At 37.5% G+C, this 23,703-nt stretch overlaps 2 protein-coding genes across 2 annotated transcripts in view; both read left to right on the top strand.

Moving 5' to 3' along the window:
- The first annotated feature begins 5,047 nt into the window (after positions 1–5,047).
- On the top strand, positions 5,048–15,580 carry btbd17a (BTB (POZ) domain containing 17a). Its single transcript, XM_065262604.2, has 3 exons — positions 5,048–5,172; positions 6,350–6,635; positions 12,180–15,580. Exons 1-3 carry the CDS (start codon positions 5,091–5,093, stop codon positions 13,261–13,263), a joined length of 1,452 nt encoding a protein of 483 aa, XP_065118676.2. The 5' UTR covers positions 5,048–5,090; the 3' UTR covers positions 13,264–15,580.
- Positions 15,581–16,808: 1,228 nt separating this feature from the next.
- map2k6 (mitogen-activated protein kinase kinase 6) overlaps positions 16,809–23,703 on the top strand; it is a 39,009-nt gene continuing 32,114 nt past the window's right edge. Inside the window, exon 1 of the mRNA XM_065262914.2 lies at positions 16,809–17,177. Within this exon, the coding sequence (XP_065118986.1) occupies positions 17,087–17,177 (91 nt within the window). The 5' untranslated portion in view covers positions 16,809–17,086. The remainder of the gene's footprint in view (positions 17,178–23,703) is intronic.

Genomic DNA, 23,703 nt, shown 5'->3' with positions numbered 1-23,703 from the left:
CACATGTGGCATATCTGAGGTACTATGACCTCTTTAGGTGCAAAGGTGTTGTTTTTGAAAGAGTACCGACCAAAAATGTTTTGACCATTTCAAACCAACTTTATGAAGTTCAATTTCTTTATTATTTTTTATTATTTTTAACTGTTGAATCAATTGTTTCACAAAGCAATAGAAGTCAATAATCAAACACCAATCCCAAAATCCCTCAATCTCAACATCTGTGTAGGAATTTTAGGCATTGCTCTACAAAGGCCAATTCATCTTAACTCTAATTTTTATTTATCCCTGAAGTCATTGTACACAGTTCCACTGAAAAGCCATAAAGCACTGCGGTGTTAAAGGAAAACACCACAGTTTTTTAATATTTTACTATGTTCTTATCTCATCTTAGACGAATTAATGCATACCCATCTTTTTTCAATGTGTGCACTTTTAATCTTTGTACAGCGCCTCGTGAATGTGTTAGCATTTAGCCTAGCCCCATTCATTCCTATGGCTCCAAACAAGGATGAATTTAGAAGCCACCAAACTTCCAAACACTTCCATGTTTTCCCTTTTTAAAGACTGTCACATAGTTACACAAGTATGGTGGCACAACATAAAACTTTTGTTTGGAGCCATAGAAATGAATGGGGCTAAGCTAAATGCTTACACATTCAAAAAGCGCTGTACAAAGATTAAGGGCTCTATCTTACACCTGGCGCAATGCAGCGCAATGGGCGACGCAAGTGTCTTTCGCTAGTTTCCACCCTAATTTTCACGTTTAGCGCCGCGTTGTTTAAATAGCAAATGCATTTGCGCCCCCTTTTGTGCCCATGGGCGTTCTGGTCTAAAAACGAGGTGTGTTCAGGCGCATTGTTGGCGCGTTGCTATTTTGAGGCAACTAAAATAGACTACGCCATTGACCAACAAAAACCTGGTCTAAAGTCTAAAGTCAATGGCGCAATATATTTTATGTTATTTAAAGAGCGCAATAGTAAAATGCGCCTATAAACGGGATGACAACGCAGGTTTGCTTATCACAAAGTACATGAATGCGCAGCAGCACAAAAATGCTTTTAAATATGAAAGATTAAAGGATTGAATGTAAAAGATTATTATTGAGTCTCTTGGACATAAATGAGGAGTAATTATGAGACGTTAAAGGCGCAAAGAGCTGCTTCACCTGCAGCCTGGTAAGTAAATAAATGCTTTCCTTTAAACAAATGCATCTGTTTTTAAATGTTTTTTTAATGCTACCTCACGGATTTATTGTATATGATGACTCTGTATCTGCGGATATGGTGAGATGAGAAACATTTTTAAGTAATGCTTAAAAAAAACTCTTTGCTAAAAAAAACGCTGTCCAAAGTGATGAAATGTGAGGAGAGCCGTTTGTAAATTCTTTATCTCCTGTTTGTTAAAAAAATTTTTTTTTAGAGTACAAACCTTATCTTACATACTTGTAAATTATGTTTTGATGATATTGGATAGCCATACATTTAAAGCAATTACAAGCCTGCTTTTTTACTTCCATGACTAAAAGAAAACGGGTTTTAAAAGTTTTTAATAAAAAAAATAACAATTTCAATACAAGTAAAAAAAACACAAATATTTAACATTAATCTTAAACTGGGGATCTTCTCCCTCCGCTTAGTTTTTCAGTTTACAAAGTCCGTCATCTAAATAGGGATATGACATAGCGCCAGCGCAACTTGCCTTTAAAGGGGATGAGAGCTGAGACTCTCATTGGTTTACTGCACGTTACACCCAAAATACTCCCATTACAATAGGACCAACCCTTTTCGACCATGCGCTCGGCGCAAAAACAATTTTTCCCGTCGTTAAATTAGCAAAAGTGGATTCAGACACGCCCATTTAGACGTTGCGCTGTGCGCTTTAGACAATGCGCTTAGATCGTTAAAATAGGGCCCTAAAAGTGCACGCATTGAAAAAAGATATATGTATTCATTCATCTAAGTTGAGGTAAGAACATAGTAAAATATAGAAAAACGGTTGTGTTTGCAATATTTAAACTCTTTCCACACTACTGTTCGCTTTCATTTATCTCAACTTTTTGTATTTTTGCACTTGCATGGCTAGGCTGAATTCACCAGCAGAGAAAGAAAAATTGACAATGCAAACCCATAGTTGAACCCCTTAACAGAAGGGTATTTTTTATTTAAATACATTAATTCATAACAGCACATAATGTAATTACTTTGAGCAGGGTCACCGAGGCTAACATTATTAATGTGATTTTAATTATGCATCATTTTTAGTCATGTGGGGGAGATGAAGCAGCAGATAAAAGAGTTAATGGAGAGATGTAAAAAGTATAAAGATAGAGAGATATGATATGAATGACATTATGATTGCTTTGTTTCTATAACAGCAGAAAATGGGTTATACAGTACAATGCAAATTTCTTTTGACAAGACTGCCCTCTAGTGACAATAGTCATAAGTGTAGTAAAATGCACAGTGTTGTTGATTTCTATGGAGATATGTAAAATAATAGCATGTGAAATCATTTACTTAAAAAACTAAAAGAAAAAGTAAACAAATTTAGTAAACACACACACAACCCGTGAATACAAATTATATGCTGTCTAGCTCTTTCATGATGTCTTTAAAGAGCAAACTCAGACATAACGCATTAAAAGGTGTCAAGTAGGTCAAATATGGAGAGATAGAGAGAGAGACAGAGAGAGAGAGAAATACTGGGTCAATGTATCACTGGTTTTGACATCCTCATTAACAATAATCAATATAACTGCAGGCCAACCAGAATGGCTTCCTCTTGAGTGACATAACTGACTTAAATATAATTGTGTAGCCTAATTCATTTTAGTAACATGTTATAATTAGGTTTCATTTGTTAACCTTAGATAATGCGACAAAATAGCATGAAATAACAAATCACTTTTTTTCCCTTTTTTTTTTTAAAAATAAACACTTTACACGCTGCTGTAACGGGATGTTATTGATTATGGACACACCAAAAAATTATCAGTTTTTTTGTCTTGTTTTCAGTAGAAAATCAAAAAATTCTTAAATCAAGATGTATTTTCTTGATCAGCAAAATTACGTTAGAAAATAAGTTTAGTTTTTAGACAAAAACTATACAATTTAAGTGAATTTGTGCTTAAAACAAGCTAAATTATCTGCCAATGGGGTGAGAAAATTTTGCTTAAATTAAGTGTTTAAGAAAAAGAAAACTTATTTTTAGATTTTTTGTTTCTCACCCCATTGGCAGATATTTTTGCTTGTTTTAAGCACAAATTCACTTAAATTGTATATTTGTGGTCAAAAAACTAGACTTTTTTCTAAGATCATCTTGCTCATCAAGAAAAAACATCTTATAGATATTTTTACTCAAAACAAGACAAAAATATTAAGTAAGAAAGTCATTTTTTGCAGTGCATCAACTAATGTTATAATGATTTGTTACAGTAATATAATTTCTGTATTAAGAATGATAATATCTTGGTCACCTTTTGGTCTAACCATGATTAAACTACAGTACATAAGACATCATTTCTAAGCTTTGTATATTGTAAATACATCGCCATGTGGATATAAACAGTATATGCCGGTGACTGTAGATGAGAACATTCTGGTTAATTGCAATGAGTCATCACTAATACAGTATTTACTGTGCTAACATGCCATAATATTGACTGTTCCTATAGGTTACCAATGAAACACTATAAACATTGTGTTTAATCCATGTTTTTTTTAGCATTCACCAATATTTGACAAGCTCCAGGTAAACTCTTTTAATACCATTTGTTCTACGAAACCAACTTCTTTAAGATAATATAACTGGTTTGGTGTGTATCTTATTTAAATTAAATGAGAAGTACTTTAAATTGGTAAGCTTTGCGTGGACACTCATTATTATTGCACGTTACGTGTGAACACGTGCAATGAGGCGTCATCAGATCTAGTAAACTTTGTCCGTGACCCAAATAAAAATAAAATCAATTTTGATGTATGCACACCGCGAGGCAAATCCATTCACAACTTTCGGCCTAGTTCAGGAGCTATGACAGGGTTTCTCATAAGTAAATGATTTACCTAGATTTTCCTTGGAAGTCCCTCACACACGCACACCACACCCACTCAACTACACAAACATGCGTATATCTCTTCCTACTGTTGCTGTTTCTGGCATTCCTCACCAAATTTCCATTTCTCCACAGCCATAAGCAAACATATGACATAACCTGTAACTAAAAGTCTTTCCAGCTGGGAAAGATGTCCTTACATACAGGGAGAAAAATAGACTTCTTCTAATCCCAAGTGTTGACAAAATGAAACAGTATCGACACGTTCAGCTTGGATAAGTGACTCGCACAGTGCTTAGCATCAACCACATCCCAAATTCTGCCTAGTGGAATAGATATTTCTGTCTGGAGTATTTCACAATGATACATGCAATATGAGAATCAACCAATGAGGAGATCTTCAGAAGTTTATTTCTATTTGTGGATAAAGCAAGCATCACTTTTTCTATTTTTCATACGAAGGGACCTGTACCCCAACTTATTTTAATAACATTTGGCATGTATTTCATCCAGTACTGTACTGCTACAGTATAAAAACCCCATAGCATCATGCATGAAGTTTGGCATTGCCATGCGCTCTTGAGTTAAAAAAATATATTACTATTGAGAAAAAGCGTGCATCCAGTTATGCATGCAAATGCATTTGCATAAACATGTGGATAATTCATGCATGCAAACGCAATTTCGTTCCAACACGATTCATGCATGCTTCGACTGAACATCTGAGGATCTATATCATATAATATTGAAAAAGAGAAAAGTCAAAGCCGTTGGCATGGCAACAGGCGTTCCTTCCCACCAAAACTAACTCCCCACCCCCTATAGGTTCCATTGATCGATATGATAGCATGAGGGTGGAACTGACCCAAAACAATCAGTAACCTACATGCCAGCCATGTACCATAGACTTTATGCAACGTAAAGAGAACCTTCAGGATATCCATCATCCACGAAGTAGAAACAGAAAAACAAAGATATAAAAGAGATAAAGAAAGGGGAAGATACAGAACAGAGTCAGAAAATAGAAAGGAAATAAAAAATGGGAAATTTGGTTGATGCCCACATCTACCTGACGTTCTTGCTGTTGGTCGTCTTGGCCCATAAGCAACTTGTCCTTGGAGGTAAGGGAATTTCTCTTTTGTTTTCGTGCACAGATGATAAAGACAGTCTTGGAGGCAAAAGAGAGCTGCACGTCAAGATTTATATAATTTATATAACAGCATAAAATTAATGACAAAGAAGTCATTTTTCTTAAAGACATTGATATACTTGATCATGCCAGGCCAGTTAAAGCAAAAACAAAATTGATTGATTAATAATACCATTGTTAAATAAATCAGCTTTTATTGATTTCTGTCTATATTGCATTATGTTATTAAGGACATTTATTACGACTCATAATGGTTGTGCTATAAGTGGTTTGTTCACATGCACACACTTCAAAGCAAATACCTGAGCACAAACAGATGACGGGATTTCTAAGAAGTCTAATATTCTAGGAAATACAGAGACTTTTATGAAGTGGATAATCTTTTTGAGGATGTAGATCCACTTGTACATGATCAAACACTTGCTGTTTAAACATACTTGTTCCCTTCTGGGCAAACAGGAAGGTTAAGACACATCTATGTGTAATTTTAACAATGAAAAAGAGGAAACACTGAACCTTAATACAACACACGCTCTAAAAAAATGCTGGGTTATTTTCAACCCGCCATTGGGTCAAAAAGGGACGAGCGCAGGCTGCTGGGTTGTAATTTACCCATGCTGGGTTGTTCAAAACAAAATGCTGGGTTGTTTTAAAGGAATAGTTCGGCCAAAGATAATATTAACCCATGATTTACTCACCCCCAAGCTGTCCGAGATGCATATGTCCATCATTTTTGAGACAAACACATTTTTAGTTATTTTAGAAAATGTTTTAGATCTTTCAGTTAATCAAATGTTAAGTTACAGGGTCCACTTCCTAAAGTCCAAAAAATTTGCATCCATCCTTCACAAAGTGAAGGATTTATACCCAGCCTGTTGGGTTGTAATCTATCCTAATCTTTGGTTATGCCAATGATGCTAATGGTCTAATCAGATTCAATGAATTGTGCTAAGCTATGCTAAAAATGGTACCGCCAGACCGGAAGATCGGCTGAATGGATTCCAAAACGGTAAAAATCAAATGTTTAACTCTAGGGGAGCTGGTTAAAGGGCATATTTTCAAAAAAGGAGGAGTGTTCCTTTAAGTGAAAGTAGTTAAATATAAAGAAATGCCATGTACAATATTATTACACCATTTCTCACCTGCAGCAGGTCTGAGGACAGAAGGTCTGCTAGAGGACACCACAGATGTGATCAGTCATTCTCAGGGGTTCTTGGCACGGCTGGAGGGTCTTCTGGTGCTGGGGAATAACAGTGACATTTCTGTGCGTGTGGAAACCGTGGATGCGGACGAGGTCAAGGTCATCCAAGCCCACACGCTGGTGTTGTCGCTGCAAAGCCGAGTATTTGATGAGATGCTCAGAAACCGCAATGGGAGCACGTTGGTGCTGCGAGAAACGGCAGAATGTACTGCTGTGTTTGATAAGTTCATCAGGTGAGAACCTTTACCTTTAGGAGGGAAGTATGGGATTAACTTAAAGGTGCCAAAGAATGCATTGAAATAATATGTCTTTATTAAGTGCAGAAATTATCCAGAGACGGTTTTACATGTCCATTTACAACCTTAGGATTTTCCTTTAGAATTAAATGATCTATATTATTGCCTTATTTGAAAGGGTCATGATGAATAATAATCTTGAGCTCTGCTCTGATTGGCTGTTTCACAAACCAGATCCTTCAGAGGCTCTCTGTGTGTGTAAACAGACCTTAAGTACAAAGTTACAGAATTTGAGGAATAATCAATTGTTTGGAGATTGTTAATAGACGTTTCTGAGTGGTAAGTTTGAGTTTTTTTCAGTACGGACCTGCAAAACTTAATGGTAACGTCAATAATAGAACTTTAGCTTAAACGTTAGCATATAGCATTAACTAGCATATAGCGCTTACTTTGTTCTTAGCATTGTAACAACATTGTAATTAATTTAATGTGTAATTTAATGTTGGGGGCATAATCTCGACTGTAACATCACAATTGATGTTGAGATTGGCTTGTTTTCCAACAGTCTTTGCATGCCCAAGGTGTACATAAGAAGGAGGAAACAATCACGTTTGAGGCTCACGATATGTCATTACCATGTACAGAACTCTTATTACTCATTTATGCCTAGGTAAATACAGTTTTACATTCCACTTCACCTTTCAAGGGACACTCCACTTTATTTTTTAAATAGACTAATTTTTCAGCTCTCCTAGAGTTAAACATTAGATTTTTTACTCGGAGATTCAGCCAATCTCAGAGTTTGGTGGTACCACTTTTAGCATAGCTAAGCATAATCCATTGAATCTGATTAAACCATTAGCATAATTAGCATAAACAAAGAGTTTCGATTTTTCCTATTTAAAACTTGACTCTTCTGTAGTTACATCGTGAACTAAGACAGATGGAAAATTAAAAGTTTTGATTTTCTAAGCCGATATGGCTATGAACTATACTCTCATTCTGGTGTAATAATCAAGGACTTTGATGCCGTACCATGGCTGCAGCAGGCTCAGCAATATTACGCAGTGCCCGAAAAAAGTTCCCTGCTATTGAAAGTTACCAAGCTTTAAATAGGAAAAATATTGAAACAATTTAGTTATTTTTGAGCGTTATGCTAATGGCCTATGCTAAGATTCAATAGATTATGCTAACCCAGCTAGCAAAAATTGTGCGGGCCGAAAGCGGAACGATTAAGGCTGGAACAGTCGGCCGATCCTCGGCATGAATCTAGGTCCGATTGCTCTGCGAGCGCTCGGTTTTAACGCGGCCCGAACACAAGGCCGAGCACTCGGTTTTAACGCGGCCCGAGCACTCGGTTATAACGTGGCCCGAACACACGTCCGAGCACTCGGTTATAACGCGTCCCGAGCACTCGGTTATAACGTGGCCCGAACACACGGCAGAGCACTTGTTTTTGACGCGGCCCGATTGCAGAACCCCGAGTGAGAGGACGTAAGCTCCCCTCCAATCCCGTTCCTTATTTAGGCTTGTATAAACCTTATTGATTTATTGTTTGGTTAATACTAAAATTGCTAAGCAACTGTAATGCAACATAAACTAAAATTAAAACAGCACAAGGAAGACGAGTTTCATGTTTAATGCATTTTTATTCACTTGAACACACATTCTTTCTCTGACACACATACACACACACGTTTTGTGGGGACATTCCATAGACGTAATGCATTTTATACCGTACAAACTGTACATTCCCCTTCCACTAACCCAAACCCAAACCATCACAGAAAACTTTCTGCTACCTTAGATTTTCAAGAAACATCATTCTGTTTGAAACTCTCAGACCGTAAAAAAACATGCACAGACAAATCCAAATTAAACCCTGCTGCTCGTAACGACACAATGATGTCCTCCGAAATGAAACGATCGTTTTGAGCGAGAAACCGAACAGTATTTATATATTTTTTACCTCAAACACAGTATAGTATGCCTAGACAAATGAGCCCGTGCACAGCACCTTCTTATTTTGATTTTTTACCCCGAATACAACGCCTTCTTCTTCCTTTGAGTTTTAATGACGGGTTGCGAAGCAAGTTCATAGTTGCATACCGCCACCTAATGTTTCGGTGGCCCTGTATAGCCCTCAAGCCGTACACCCGATACAGTAGGTGGCAGTATGGAACTATGAACTTGCTTTGCAACCCGCCATTAAAACTCAAAAGAAGAATAAGGCGTTGTATTCGGGGTAAAAAATTATATAAATACACTTCGGTTTGGACTAAAACGGTTGGAGTTACAAATCCACATTTGTGTTGAAGAAAAAAGTCACCTACATCTTTGGCCTCCATTAAAACCATCCTTGATTTAACATAAGCTGAGTCATTTCCAGAAGTGGTCCAGATCATACAGCCAGAGCTGGGTTACTTACGGTGAACATGAATCGAACCAGAGCTTACACCCGTAACAAAAATGCATGTGCCAGATCGAGCTGCGGGGCACGATCGGCCAGGTTAACACACGCCGATGCCGAGTCTGAGCCGCAGGTCCCGCAGGGCAGCCGAGCTCGGGACGCTTATACATGCTAGCTGGGAAGCTATGCTAAATGTGGTACCGCCAGCCCCCGAGATCGGCTGAATGGATTCCAAAACGGTAAAAATCAAATGTTTAACTTTAGAGGAGCTGGAAAATGAGCATATTTTAAAAAAGATGGAGTGTGCCTTTAATCAAAACATTTGAAATTGTAATTTTAGAATGTATATATTTTTACATTGACAATTGTTTGTAAGGACTATGTGATGAAGGTGAGTGTATAATGCTGCATTCCAGATAAATTATGTATTTACATTTTATGATTTAATTATTATTAATTAATTGTTTTTCATCAACTCATGAACCCTATTGGGAAACCCTGCCATATGAGAAGACACATAAAAAAGGCATTTCTTTCTACAGATTTTATGTACAAAATATCAGACAAAGGTCCTAAAGGTAATAATAACAATAACTATGTTGAATTTTACTAATAAAAACTTTAAAAATGGAAAAAAAATGTTTTCGAAGTTCAATATGCAAATGTGCTATTCAATTATTTAAATATTTACTTAAAAATTCAGGGGGTACATCTAAGCAAAAACATTTCCTAGTTCAGTGGTCAAAATATCATTGACATCTAATTTGTTATCATCTATATCTAAAAAGGACAAAACATTTTTGAATGTTTCATAATATAATTGTTGTGGGTTTGCGAAGAACAGAACACCAAAAAACCTGGACCGTCCTTTGAAAAAGGGGACATCTTTAGGTGCATCAGATATATAGGTCAGGGGGTCAAGTTTGAAACCCCCTGTCCTATGGCATTGGTGCAGAGAAACCCTTTAGAACAATAATTTTAAAGAGCATAGATGAGAAAAACGTGCTGTGATGTACCATACCAAAAACATGTCAGGACATGTAGTGTATATGATCATCACATTCCCACATGTCCAAGACTCTACCTAATGGACAATGTTGGAATTACAACCCCCCTGTTAATATTAGTGCAGATACAATCAATGAAACATAACAATGATTTAAATCTTTCTGATCTTGCGTAAGCCAGCATTACTGTATGATAACCAGGTGATATTACAATGGTAAAGTGTGGCTAGCGTGAGAAGATGTTTTGGTTTCAAGAGCACACACCGCCTACACAGTCAGAATTAGCTGAACTCCTTTGTTTAGGGTTTTATTAGCTCTATAGCAATCCAATGGATAAGTCAACAAAGACACAGTTAAAAGGATTTTAAAGAGATGAAATCAATTCGACTGGTAGACAAGATTGACTATACAATACTTAAATGATACATTAAATCTTCCTATAATGCCAGGTGTATTTAGATTTACATTTTTGTGCACATTGCTTTATCGGATTATGACTCACAGAGCACATACTGTACTTGCTATATTGAATCGAAGAACTGTCTCTCTTTCGGTTCATAAGGAATTTAAATGTGCCGCACCCTGCAGGATGTTTAATTGGACTGACAGGAGAATTTTTACTGAATTGCATTTGAAAAAAAAAAAAACTTGACACAATAAAGCAATGGTGTGCTCTTCTGCCATGGTCTATAAATAAATGTTTATTTATTGTAATTACATACAAATAAATACTGTATGTGTCAAGTAAATGCAATTTTTTTAAATGGCATTTAAAATATTGATCATTGATCTACACTCTCAGAAACAAAGGTACGAAGCTGTCACTGGGGCAGTCGACTTCAAAAGGTCCTATGAACCATTTAGGTACAGTTATGTATACAGTTGCTACTAATATGTACCTTTAAGGTAGTAATAAGGTATAAACTAATTTAAGGTATGAACTTGTATGTTTCGGAAGGGTACTACCCCAGTGATTATTTTTCTTTTTAAAATTTATTTTATTTAAATTTCTTAGAAAGATATATATATATATATATATATATATATATATATATATATATATATATATATATATATATATATATATATATATATTAGGGCTGGGCATAGATTCATCTAGATTCATCTCATACAAAATAAAAGTAATTTTTTGCATAATATATAAGTTTGTGCTGTGTGTAAATATTATGCATATTTAAAAACACACACATACATATACACACATATATATACACATTTAAGAAATGTTTTATTTATATATAGTTTTTATTTATATATAATATAGAATATATAAAAATATAAATAAATATATATAGATATGTAAATGTTTCTTAAATACATACATAAATGTGTGTGTACTTATATATATATATACATAATAATTACACACAGCACAAACTCATATTTTATGCAAAAAATTACTTTTATTTTGTATGATATTAATCTAGATTAATCTATGCCCAGCACTAATATATATATTTCAAAAAAAGAAAAACATATGATAATGTGCTTATGTGTAATCTATAATGAAAAAATATAGATTAATTTCTTTAAATACACATTAAGTAATTACACATTTATGAATTTCGCAGATGCTTTTGTGTAAAGTGACTTAAAGTAAATTTTAAGGTTTCTTTTATCAGTATGATTTTTCTCTGTGAATGTGGACACACTTTCACGGCCTTCACTTTGTATCTAAATAAAAAAAATAAAAATAAACATCTATTTCACTATTATATTATTTTTTAAAAAATAAACAAAATATCTATTTCACTATTTTCCAAAATGGACTTCAAAATACAAACTTCATCATATAACCGATTTTAATGAAAAAAAAAAGGTTTTTATGGAAGCAACACCCCACCCCACACACACATTTTGGCATATGTGGTACACACGGATACGCATATTTTTACACAACTTTATTAGTAACTTTTTGCCATTTAATTCCTTTTTATTACAGTGCAATGATCTATTGTACCAATTAAGCTACAGGAACACCATGTAACTACATTTAAGATAATTTCTATTCCATTAATTTTTTATAAAATTTAGTAATTATATAGGTACACAGCCCTGCAAAATTTTGTATAAGAAAGGTATTAATTTTTTCTTTGTTTGCAGATATCTGTATTGTGGAGAGCTCTTGCTACAGTTGGACCAGGCCACACCACTGCACAGATTGGCTACCAAGTATGGCATATCCAGCCTCCAGCAAGGTCTTACCCGGTACATGAGCCAGAATTTGGCCAGTGATTCACTGGGCGGTCATGTGGTGAGTTGGTTCCAGTATGCCACAACGGTTGGAGACACAGTGTTGAAACACAACTGCCTTCAGTTTTTGTCGTGGAATCTGTCATCTGTGCTTCAGAGTTCAGAATGGCCAACGGTTAGCGTGGAACTGCTAATGACCCTGTTGCAGCGCTCTGACTTAGTACTGAAGAGCGAGCTAGAACTATTCGAGGCCCTTGAAATCTGGCTCACCCAGAATGACCCGGACAGCCTAACTGCAGAGAACGCCCTTCGCCTGGTGCGCTATGCCATGATCCCTCCGAGAGATCTCTTTCGCCTGCAGCGGCATTCGCCGATGCTGACACGCTACCTCGAGTCGGTGCGTGATTTGCTTTACATGTCGTACCAGTTCCACTCTGCTTCACCACTTCAGCTGGCGAAGTTCTTCGAAGTAAACTGCAACCTCTTCGTGCCCCGCAACTATCTCTCGCCCGTATGGGGCTCCCAGTGGATCATTAGTAACCCGTCACGAGATGACCGCAGCAGCAGTTTTCAGACGCAGCTTGGCCCGAGTGGTTTTGATTCTAGTAAGCGGGTGACGTGGAACGCCCTGTTCTCGCCCCGTTGGCTTCCTCTCAGCATGCGGCCTATGTTCACTGAGCAGGGTGCCATGCCGCCTCTGCGCTCAGATGGAGGAAACGGAGCCGGCCGGCCTCGTATCATCATCACACCTGCTACTTCCAGTGCCGATTTTGCGGGGGTTAGTTTCCAGAAGACTGTGCTCATCTCAACAAAGCAGCAAGGAAAACTTGTGGTCCGGCATGTTTTCAGCTTTCACCAAAGCACAGAGGAGGTGGACTTCCTTTCTGATGTGGACCTGCAACAACGTACATCTGAGTACCTGGTGGATGGAGCACTGCACTTGCGCATCATTGTAAAGCCTATCTACCAGACTATTGTAGCAAACAAGAAATAATGTAAAAGAAACACTAGTTTGATACATTTGGCAGACATTTTTATCTAAAGCAATCTTGGTGCATTTTCATTTTTTACATTTCTATCAGTTAATGTTCTTACAAAGGGACTTAAGCATCATGGCCTAGTATTTGAGTTCCAAAAAACACAGAAAGTAGGATGACATATGCATGTTTTAGAAGGTCAAAGCAATATTAAAATGCAATATAAGAATAGAGAAGAGATACATCCCACCTATCTTACATAATGGGTTAGATAAAAGCAAAAAATTAAATACTATGTAAACTCTGTGAATATGGCTTATGTTACTAAATGAATATAGACTTTGACGTACACCCAGTGGCGGCTCGTGACTCAAAATAAGTTTTTTTGAGTGTCATGTGTGTTGCTTGCGTTTTCAAAATATGCATTGCGTCATGTGAACCATGTGCATCGCATGTTTTGTCAAAATAAGTGCCTGTGGCACACGCGTCAAAACCGTTTATGATAAAAGAGACGCTCACGTTCACAATATACACGCAAGACACTCACTTAATTTTTTAAGATTATGCGAGTATCTGGCTAACGTGAGTGTCTCTTTTATCATAAACCCTTTACGGCGCATTCACACGGGGCGTCAGTGTTAACGCTTCCCATTCACTTTTAATCGGTGATGTAATGCGTTTCAGAACTGAATTGTGGATCTGTCGGCGCCGCGTCAGTGCCGTTGCTCGCGGCAGAAGTTGAAAATTTCTCAACTTTTCAAGCGGCAACGCGTGCGTCAGCCAATCAGATCGCCTTATGCAAATAACCTAGGCAGAGCCAGCCAATTACGTTTATGGAAGAATGGAGAATGTGTAGCCACCACTGTGATTGGCTGTTGGCCACGCTTCAGACAAGCATTCCATTAAAAGTTAACGCTTACGCCCCGTGTGAATGCGCCGTTAGATGCGTCTGCAGAAGGCATTTATTTTGACAAGACACGTGATGCACACAGGATCTCTCGACTCGCAGAACATTTTGAAAAAAGGAACCACACACATGACGGGTTACATACATGTTGTGACGAACTTCGTATCGAGCGCCCTCGAAAAAGAAGTCATCGGCCGCCACTGCATACACCACATTATTATTTAATATTTAAAGGGTTTTTATGTGCTAATGAAAATTATGAGAAATATTAAAGATATTGGATATTAGAGGCACTCCTATTACAATGAATAGGCGACGATGCAACGCTCAATATGGCCGCTCTGGTGACAAAAGTCCCGCCTTCCAGTTAAAGAGCCAATCATCAATTGATAAAGACTGACGATTCTCTATCACAAGATTGAGCACTCCTATTACTATGAATAGGGGACGATGCAACGCTAAATAAGGCCGCTCTGGTGACGGAAGTCCAACCTTCCAGTTAAAGAGCCAATGGATAAAAACGTACGATTCTCTGGGGGAGGGGCTCTATACAAAGTCACGTGAGAAGCCAACCTGTGCACATGCTCACTAGTTAAAATGACTTCAAATTTTGTTTTTTGAGCTGAAGAAAAAGGGTGGTGATGATGTCAAGTTTAATTGTTGGTTTAATTGTGATTTTAGCATGTGATTTAAGAGATATCTCTCTTTTCCCATTCAAGTAGATAGGACTTTAGTCTTGCATGATTGAAAAGCCTGGAGGAGTTGAAATCATAGCTGCCGGTGGCGCGACATTACTAAATCAACTTGATTTACACTAATATGTCAAGCTTTATTATGTAGATTAACTTTGATATATTATTCGGTGTGATCCTGTCCATGGCTGTACAATTTTTAAATAGATTATGTATGTTTAGTAGGCATATGCATTGTCTCATTCAACAGGTTACATAATAAAGCGCTCCCTGTGTTTGTGTGTTTTCCCACTTTGTACATGGCTACTTACCAAAGAAATAAAGCAACAAATCATCAAAATTTGGTTTGAGTTTACATTTTATAAACTGTTTTTCTTATTTACAATACTTATCAACATAAACATTCCATTTGAAAGAGTGACCAAAAATGTAAATAATATAAGCCTTGGAAATTTAAAGGGATAGTTCACCAAAAAATTATGTCATAATTTACTCACTCTCATGTTGTTGGGTCAGTGACAAAAACGATTTGGAGAAAAAAGATGAGAAATTCAAAAATATTTTTAAAAGCATGCATCAGGTTTATTTCAATGCACATAGTGTATTTATGTTGATTTTATGCAATAAAAAATGACATTTGCACAATTTTTATGAAAGTTAACACTCAATGGACCTGAAAATGTCAAATGGTGTAACTGCCAATCGTGCCAAAGAAACATTAAATATTTTATCCACCTTGATGGCATGTAAGCGTAATCAAAAAAAAAAAAAAAAAAATATATATATATAAAATAATTAAAATATCATTTTATTAGTTATTTCTAAATGTAAAGTTTAATGCGTTTTTGTAACATTTGTCCTGACATATGCTGAAAACAGCTCTGTTTTCTAAATACTCTTTGACAAATGATGTAAAAATGTATGTAAAAATCATATTACACAAAAACTATATGATTATATTTTGTTCTAAATTAATATTTTTATTTTTTAATAAAAAAAAAAATACTAGTTACACCAATTGACACAGACTGGTAACAACATATTGACATTTTTGCAATTATAGCCCAAATATTCTTTTAAAATGAAATAAAACCAGAAATTTTAGACTTGGTCCTCAAAAAAGAGAATGTATGAAAGTAATCTTCAAATTTATTTTTAAATTTTAACCCTTTTAAATTTAATTGAACCACACGGACACAAAATAATTAACGTTACGTCATTGACCCTGTTACAACTCTGTATAAATTTCTTTGTTTTGATGTACAGGAAGGAAGATATTTTAAAAGAATGTTTGTAACCACACTGTTCATGAGATCCATTCTCTTCCATAGTATTCTTTTTTTTCCTACTATGGAAGTGAATGGGGCTCATCAACGGTTTGGTTACAAACATTCATTAAAATATCTTCCTTCGAGTTCATCCAAAAAAAGACATTTATACAGGTTTATAACAACATGAGGGTAAGTAAATGAGGACATAATTTTTATTTTTGGGTGAACTATCCATTTAAATGAGTAAAAGTGCTGAGAAGAAATAATATCTATCTATCTATGTCTGTTTTTGGAGCACAGTTGACTTGGAAAGTATTTTTCCTACTATAGAAGTCAATGGTGATCCAAAACTGCTTGATTACAGACATTAATCAAAATATTTTCTTTGAACAACTTAAGGGTAAGTAGTTACATGATGACATAATTCTCATTTTTGGGTAAACTATCACTTTCAAAGTATATTATAATTTAGCATTAGCCTACTTTGAATATAAACTATTCAAACAAGTAGTCTACTAAATAATAATACTTCAGTAATGAAGTACTGTAAGTAAATTAGTTAACATCCCTTACACAACCTACCTACCATACACACTTTTGTTGCCTGTATGAGCACAACGGCTCCTCCTGTTTTACCGACGCGCACCATTTACGTGAAACTACCAAACCCATGATCCCTTGCGCCAGGCAGGAAGAACGCGTGTTAGCAGGGGCTCGCGCCGATCCAAGTTAGGAGCTCTCAGCTGCTAGCCTTGGCCCATGATGTAAAGTGCCTGCCGAGGTTTCTTTTGCAGAGCGCTTGCAGAAATCTCCCAGTCGCGCTTTGCGAAGCGTGCAATTGAAATTCAGTCGTTTGCACGGAGAAGAGCTCACCCGACGGCCAAAGCGTCCTAGTGCATGAAGATCGGGGCTTGTATTTTGCACCTTTGTTGCAAAGCAAGCCCGCTCGAAGCCTCGCCGCGAGGGATAGATGGAGGGAGGGAGCGACAAGGAAGGCAAAGTCTTTTGTGCTTCCCCTTCCCCCAATCCAAAAGGGGAGATGTCTGTGCCAAAACCAGGAGGTAAGTACTTTTTATTTGATCCGTGCAAAACCTCGGAAATGCAGCCAGCGTTGCACGGCATGCAAAGTGCACGATGCATCTTAAAAGTTTGATGGCTCGCGAGGGTCACTTGCATTTCCTGTTTTAATCAACTGCCCGTTTTTGCAGAGTTTCTGGGGAGGCGAATCACCCCTTACTCGCTATTTGCATTCTCGTTCTGCCAGGATTATTAAAAAGATACGCCTTCTTTCCGCGTTGAGGAACTGCCTAGCCAGCAATGCGAGCGATTGTGCAACGGCAGCGTCGCCCGCGCCCCACTTAATAACGCGCGCGCAAGGCGATTTTCTGTGGGGAAAGGGGTTCGATTGTGACGTCACGCGGGTTTCGGTCGCGATCCGACGATTTAAACTCGCGTGCGGGACTTCTGACGTCGTTGCACGCGAGGTGCATTCAATAACGCTAAACTTTGGCCGACGGCTGCAGATAGGTAAACTGGGACCTGACAACCAGGTTGCGCACTGAAAAAGACGACGACGACGAACTTAAGACGATTTTTATGAGTTGCCCGTTTCGTCCCCGCCGATGGGCGTAATGGAAAATAATTGGGATGCTCTGTCATGCAAGCAAGCTTTGTTCCAGCAGTAATGCATAGGTGGACGCTGCAAAAATAAAGAGCTAAATATAGTTTTGTTGCGAGCGTCTGCCGCTGCACACGGGGTTCATATGTGCAAGTCTCCATGCACAATGAAGATCCATGCAATCTCAAGCCAAAAGCTGCAAAAGACAGCTGGTGCTTGCCCCACACCCTGTGCATGCAAGATTACTGCTAACCTGTTTAGTACCTTTTAAAGAAGCAATGCTGGAATTAGACTTCATAGCTACACTGGTTTACATAGGAGCACTGTATAGAGCCTGCATGTTAAGTTTCTCACACCTTTGGCCAAACTGGCTTGCATGCATGCATGAGTCCGAATCAATGTAAAGGTCAGCTGTTGGACCTGATTTTGCAGGGCCGGTGCCTGATCCCTGGTTGCAATGCAAGAATGTTTTAATTCGAAACACACAAGGAATCGTGCATTAGTAGGCGTGGTTCAAGAATGTCTGACACCATAATGAGGTGATTTTTTTTTTTATCGTTGAATAAGCAGTAATGGCGTTGTTGTGCAACAGTGACACACCTGATGAACTAAATCCCTGTGAACCCACCCCTCTGTGGTGCAAACAAACACAGCTTTACCTGTGCAGGGAGGGAAGTTCTAGGTAGTGGATTGTGAAGAAGACGTTAAGAAGAACCTCCTCTTGTTGCAGTTTGGCTGCTTTTTATTGCATGATTGTTTAAACAGTAATGTAAGCTCAAAATGATGCATTACCCTCCTCCTTTAAGGCATGCAATTCTGCATGCATTATATTTCATGCATATACCTGTTATTTTAGGTTTAAGTTACTTAATTTCATGCATTTTTTGTCATCATTCGAAAGCACAAATGTATTTTCACTGTGAAAGTATCTTGAATGTGCAAAGCTCTTTATGCCAAGTGAAAGTGCGACTGCAGGACTGTTTTGAGTACAGTGTGTACCGTGAGGAAATGCAAGTAGATGTTTAAGCCTTGGCAACTGTTTTCCTGGCCTGGAAGTGATCTCTTGGAAATACAGCCCCCCCTCTGTCAGTCGGGGTCTATCTTGTGCATATTAGCCGCTGATTTACTGAGTTTGCACTACTGCTGAGAATGGGCCGAGTTACATAGTGTGCCCCCCTCTTGACCCAGCGGTGCACACATGCCATGCCTTTCCCCCTGCAGCCGGCCCTGCTGTTTTGCAGCGTGCTGCTGCCACACGCAATTGTTACGTTTGTCATGCAAATAGGAGCCGTAAGCTTCGGTCGCAGAGATGCTAAATCCCCCGTGCGGATGGCTCAATTGTTCGTGACCATTCAGCCTTGCTGTGTTTTTTGATGCAATAGCAGTAGAATTGTTTTAAGCTTCGTGCATCTGACCTTTCACCTTTTGGCTGCATGCATGATGAATAGGACGAGCATGCCTCCTCGTTCATGTTAGTGCATGCATATGCTTGAATGCTGCAAATCAGGGCATTGGATCCATACTGGATGCTTGCATGCAAATGCCAGACTACAGGTTAACAGGCGTGCACCTTAGTCTCTGTGGCTAGTAAAAGCAATGCATGCATTTTCATATGCGACTAACCTGTGTTTAATGGGGCACAGAGCTGACAAGCATGGGAGTGTCCGGCTATTGAATTGTTTGGGTGTGACTATTCTGATGACTCTATTGGCTCTTAGGGAGGCCCGCGTCTACTGTCTTTTTATTTTCCGTTTCTCTCTCTATCTCTTTGTCTTCTGTGGGACATGAGCTTTGCTTGGTCGCAGGAACTGCATTCTGACATTGATCTATCTTATTGCAGACTTCTGAATAATTGACTACATTTAGAGGTTTTTTTCCTCAAAGACAGCCAGGGTGTCTCTTACCATAGTATTACCAACAGTATCACTTTTCCACAAAAGACAGGCGTTAGTTTTTTGGGATTAGGGTTGTCATAACAGCAATTTCAGCTAGCAAAACCAATGCCAGTGCAATTTTTGAGATTCTTTGTACTAGTGTCGACACCAAAAAAATGAAATGCAATTTCATTTATAAGTATTTGGGATGCTCCTATCAGGATATTTGCGGCTGATTTGATCAGCCTTCTGGAGACCGTACAAAAGACGAGGGCAAGTCTATCCTGCATATTGATCATTTGAATGTATAGGCCATTTGGTTCACACCTTGTAGACACGTGTGTCTTTACACATGAAAAAAATTTGCACAAATTCCCACAGCCGATACCAAGTTCCGATTCTTCAAGCTGTGATTCTTCTGTCTTTGATATTGTCATCGTTAAATGTACACTGATTCTTATGAAGTACAGCAAAGAGATGTTTGCTCTGTATTCGTGCTGAATGACAGGCTTAGGTGTCTGTGTGCGCGACGGGTGTTTGTGGACAGGATTAGCTGGAGGTGAAATGAAAGTTTAAACTGTCAAAACTTGAAAACGCATGCAAATTATAAACTTTCGACATGATGATGCAATGTCCGCAATAGACATACATGCTGTTTGATGGGATGTGAAGGCATTGCATGTTAGGACTGGAGAATGCAATGCATCATGATTTTAATGATGATGCTAATCCAAATTTGCATGTCGTACATGAACAACTCTTTGTTAAAATGCTAGAACTGAGTAAAAATGGTTTCTAAATGCGCCCGTATTCAGGAGCCTGATCATGAAATGCATGTTTGTGATGCATTTGGGTGATTCTCACGAAATCCAGATTTAGAAGGTGTCCAGCATCAGATTTTTAAAAAGCCCTTGAAGCCGATTTTTTGCACATATAAGATTAAGGTCTGAACTTACTATAACCATTATTTTTAGAGGATTTAGCAAATATATTTCCTAAAGAATTATTTACATTTTTTAGATTATCATTTTCAAAAATTACCATTACCGCAACATTACATTAAATATATGCATTTACAAACTCATGTTTCGGTAATGAGAACTAAAAGTTGTCTAAGTACTATGACAAACAAAATGTCAACTTTTATCTGGAGAGAAAAAATTAGAACTGCTTACCTGGTAGCCATCTTGAGTGTCAGTCATTTATGTCCCTTCCAATATTATTTTTGAAAAAGTTAGTTCCTTGAGGGCTTAAACAATGATTGAAAATTGTTGCGGAGAATGAGAAAATTTGTCTTTGACACATTTATATTCCTTATTATTGTCTCTACATTTACCAATGATTACCAAATAACACACATTTCTTTACTGTAAATGTTTACAGTATAACATGCACTGAAGCTTTTTATCTTTTTGATTTTTTTTATCAAAATTATGTCCATGTCAAAGAACCCAAATCTAGTCATGGACACGTTGCGGTAGTGAAAATTCTCCCCTTAAATGTGGAAAAACAACAAAATTGGTTTATAAGATGTCATTTGAAATCTTGTGCAAAAGAGTACGTGAAGAGATGTTTATAACGGTATGCTTCTTATTTTGATACCCTTTCTTTGCATTTACATTTTTTATCAAAATGTTTCATGACACCTCATAAGTCTAATTTCATCAGAATCACCCAACGGCCGAAAAAGACGTGGTCCGTCATGTCTGGAGGATAGCCAGTTGATAAAACGCGTGTCCGTGAGAACTGTAAGTGGACTTATGTTTTGGGGTTATTTAAGCCTGTTACTGTATTAGTTCTTGCAAATTTAAAGTAAGTTAGCTGGTGATTTTGTTGTTTGAGCAACCTGCTAGCTAGGTTTCACGTGCCTGTTGATTAGATATAATTGTGGAGCGCTCTTGATCATGTTATTTAGGTGCATTATTTACATGCTACAGTTGTTGCACTCCTTTAAAGGTGCAAAAGAGGATGTTTGTTTTATACATTTTTGCAATATTACTTGAAACTGTCTTTACTAAATGATAAAAGACTATTTATTAGCTGCACTGAAAGTAATATTATTAATATACGTCATCTGTGCACAAGATAGGGCCTTAAAACATCAGCCAATTCATCATGCGGTCATCGCATAAGCGATTGGCCCTCTGGCTTGTCAATCACTGCCATTACGATTCTTGTGAGAGACGTGCGCTCTCCAGTAACTAAACACAGGCGATGCATGCGCATAGCGCATGAAACTCCGTCTTATAGGGGTGTCAACAATAATCGATTCGGCAATGCATCGCAATGCGCACATGCACGATTCAGCATCGATGCAGCAAATGCCATAATCGATTATGTCACTGTTTATTTTCTGGAGATGACCGTGATAGACGGGTAAATAAAAACGCACCCTTTTCCATGGAAAGTGGACATATGGGCACATTTCGGATTCTATGAAGTTAATGGGGAACAAGACTTACGCTGTGTGTAAAATTCTCATCTGGGGCAGGGCTCGCAAAATCGCTAGCCCAACGTCTCGTTTCAATTGTGAATTCCTGTCGGGGTACCAAAATGTATCTCCACCCTGCCCGTCGGGCTATCTTGGGGAGGAAATAATATTTTAATGTTTTTGCTTTGTCTCAGATTTAGTTAGGTAATTATAGTGTATGTATTTCGGTGTCCTCTTGTCAGTCATTATCCTCACGTACCAAGTGAAACTGTCAGGAAATGAAGTGAAAGCATAAATAAACTCATCCTCTAATGTGCATGTCTGATATATGCGCGCGACCCTCTGGACGCGCTTCTACCGGCTAGATTCTTCACGAGCACCTGCTTGCGCGAACTCAAGTCATTTAATAAAATAACGTCATTTCATTTTTACCTCATAGACTAACATTGTTTTATCGTATTTTTTTTCTTTCTTCAGTTAGTAACTTAAATATGTGAGAAGGAAAATATGTTTGAGTGATTTACGTCTAGGCTATTGAGAGTATGATGTTACAAGCTGATAGGTGACTAAACAGCAGTGGTAAGATATGTTTACCTAAAGCAAATGGAATGTGTGTTTGTCATTTCGTTTTACCTCAGAGTCTAACATTAGGGGAACATAAAGGGAATTATGTTTATTCCTTTTTAATAAATATCTGCTTTAACTCTTCTATATTGTGTTAAAGTCACTGGTTGTTTATATATTTGATAAAATGCCATGTTATCTAAATAAAATGTGTGATGTGTTGAGGTATTTTTTATAAAAAATAACCTGTGTTATAATACATTCATATAATATTTCAGTAATATAACAATTAAATTATTATAACGTTAGGGGATCGTTAAAATAACCTAAAAATAACATTAGGGGAATGTTTATTTTCTTAAAGAAAACATTCCTGGCTAACCAAAAACCTTGGAAAATAGGGGAACGTTTTGGGAACCAAATTGTTAGCTGGGATGGGCAGGAATATTTGGCTTACATGGAAATCCAGGATTTATCAATATTCTACATTAAACAGAGTATTTTTTATTCTGGCTACTTATATTCATTTCGGGCTACCAAAAATTAAAGAGTGTCTGCCCGAAGGGCTACCAGGGATTTTAAAATTTTGCGAGCCCTGGTCAGCTTTCGTTTTTGTTGAGAATAGTTGCACTTGAGTTTACTTCTTGACTTATCAAAAATTTGCCTTGTTGTGTACAGTAGAATTCTGATGCATCGCAATGCATCGTAGAATCGAATTGAATCGAATCGTTACCTGGTGAATCGTAATTGAATTGTGAGGGCAGTGCCAATGCACACCCCTACCGTCTTAAGTTTCGTTTTGTTTTCATTGTCGATCCTGCTTTCCTCCTCGAATTTGCACCACGGTAGAGAAGAAACTCGAAGGAGGACGCAAAAGAAAGACTTTTTTAAGCCGCTGGCAATAGGAGAAAATTGTCAGAAGAACGTAACAATGTAACCAGAGTCGTTATTGGAGAAACATTTCAACACTGGAGAGCAATGAAGGAACAGAGAGGTGTCAAGACAGACGCGCAGTTCGCAAAATTCTTCCCGACAGGTAACAGTGATTATTCTTTCTTTGTGGAATAATTATTGTTGTACTGTTATTCAAGTATATTGAT

The sequence above is a fragment of the Paramisgurnus dabryanus genome, chromosome 1, assembly GCF_030506205.2.
Source record: "Paramisgurnus dabryanus chromosome 1, PD_genome_1.1, whole genome shotgun sequence".
Lineage (NCBI taxonomy): Eukaryota > Metazoa > Chordata > Actinopteri > Cypriniformes > Cobitidae > Paramisgurnus > Paramisgurnus dabryanus.
This window is presented reverse-complemented; position numbering and strand designations above follow the sequence as displayed.

Bases quoted from the DNA above. Each gene is read 5' to 3' on its own strand.
- btbd17a (XM_065262604.2), top strand. From the start codon at position 5,091: ATGGGAAATTTGGTTGATGCCCACATCTACCTGACGTTCTTGCTGTTG. The intron at 5,173-6,349 runs GTAAGGGAATTT...TCTCACCTGCAG, and splicing joins TAAGCAACTTGTCCTTGGAG to CAGGTCTGAGGACAGAAGGT. The intron at 6,636-12,179 runs GTGAGAACCTTT...CTTTGTTTGCAG, and splicing joins GTGTTTGATAAGTTCATCAG to ATATCTGTATTGTGGAGAGC.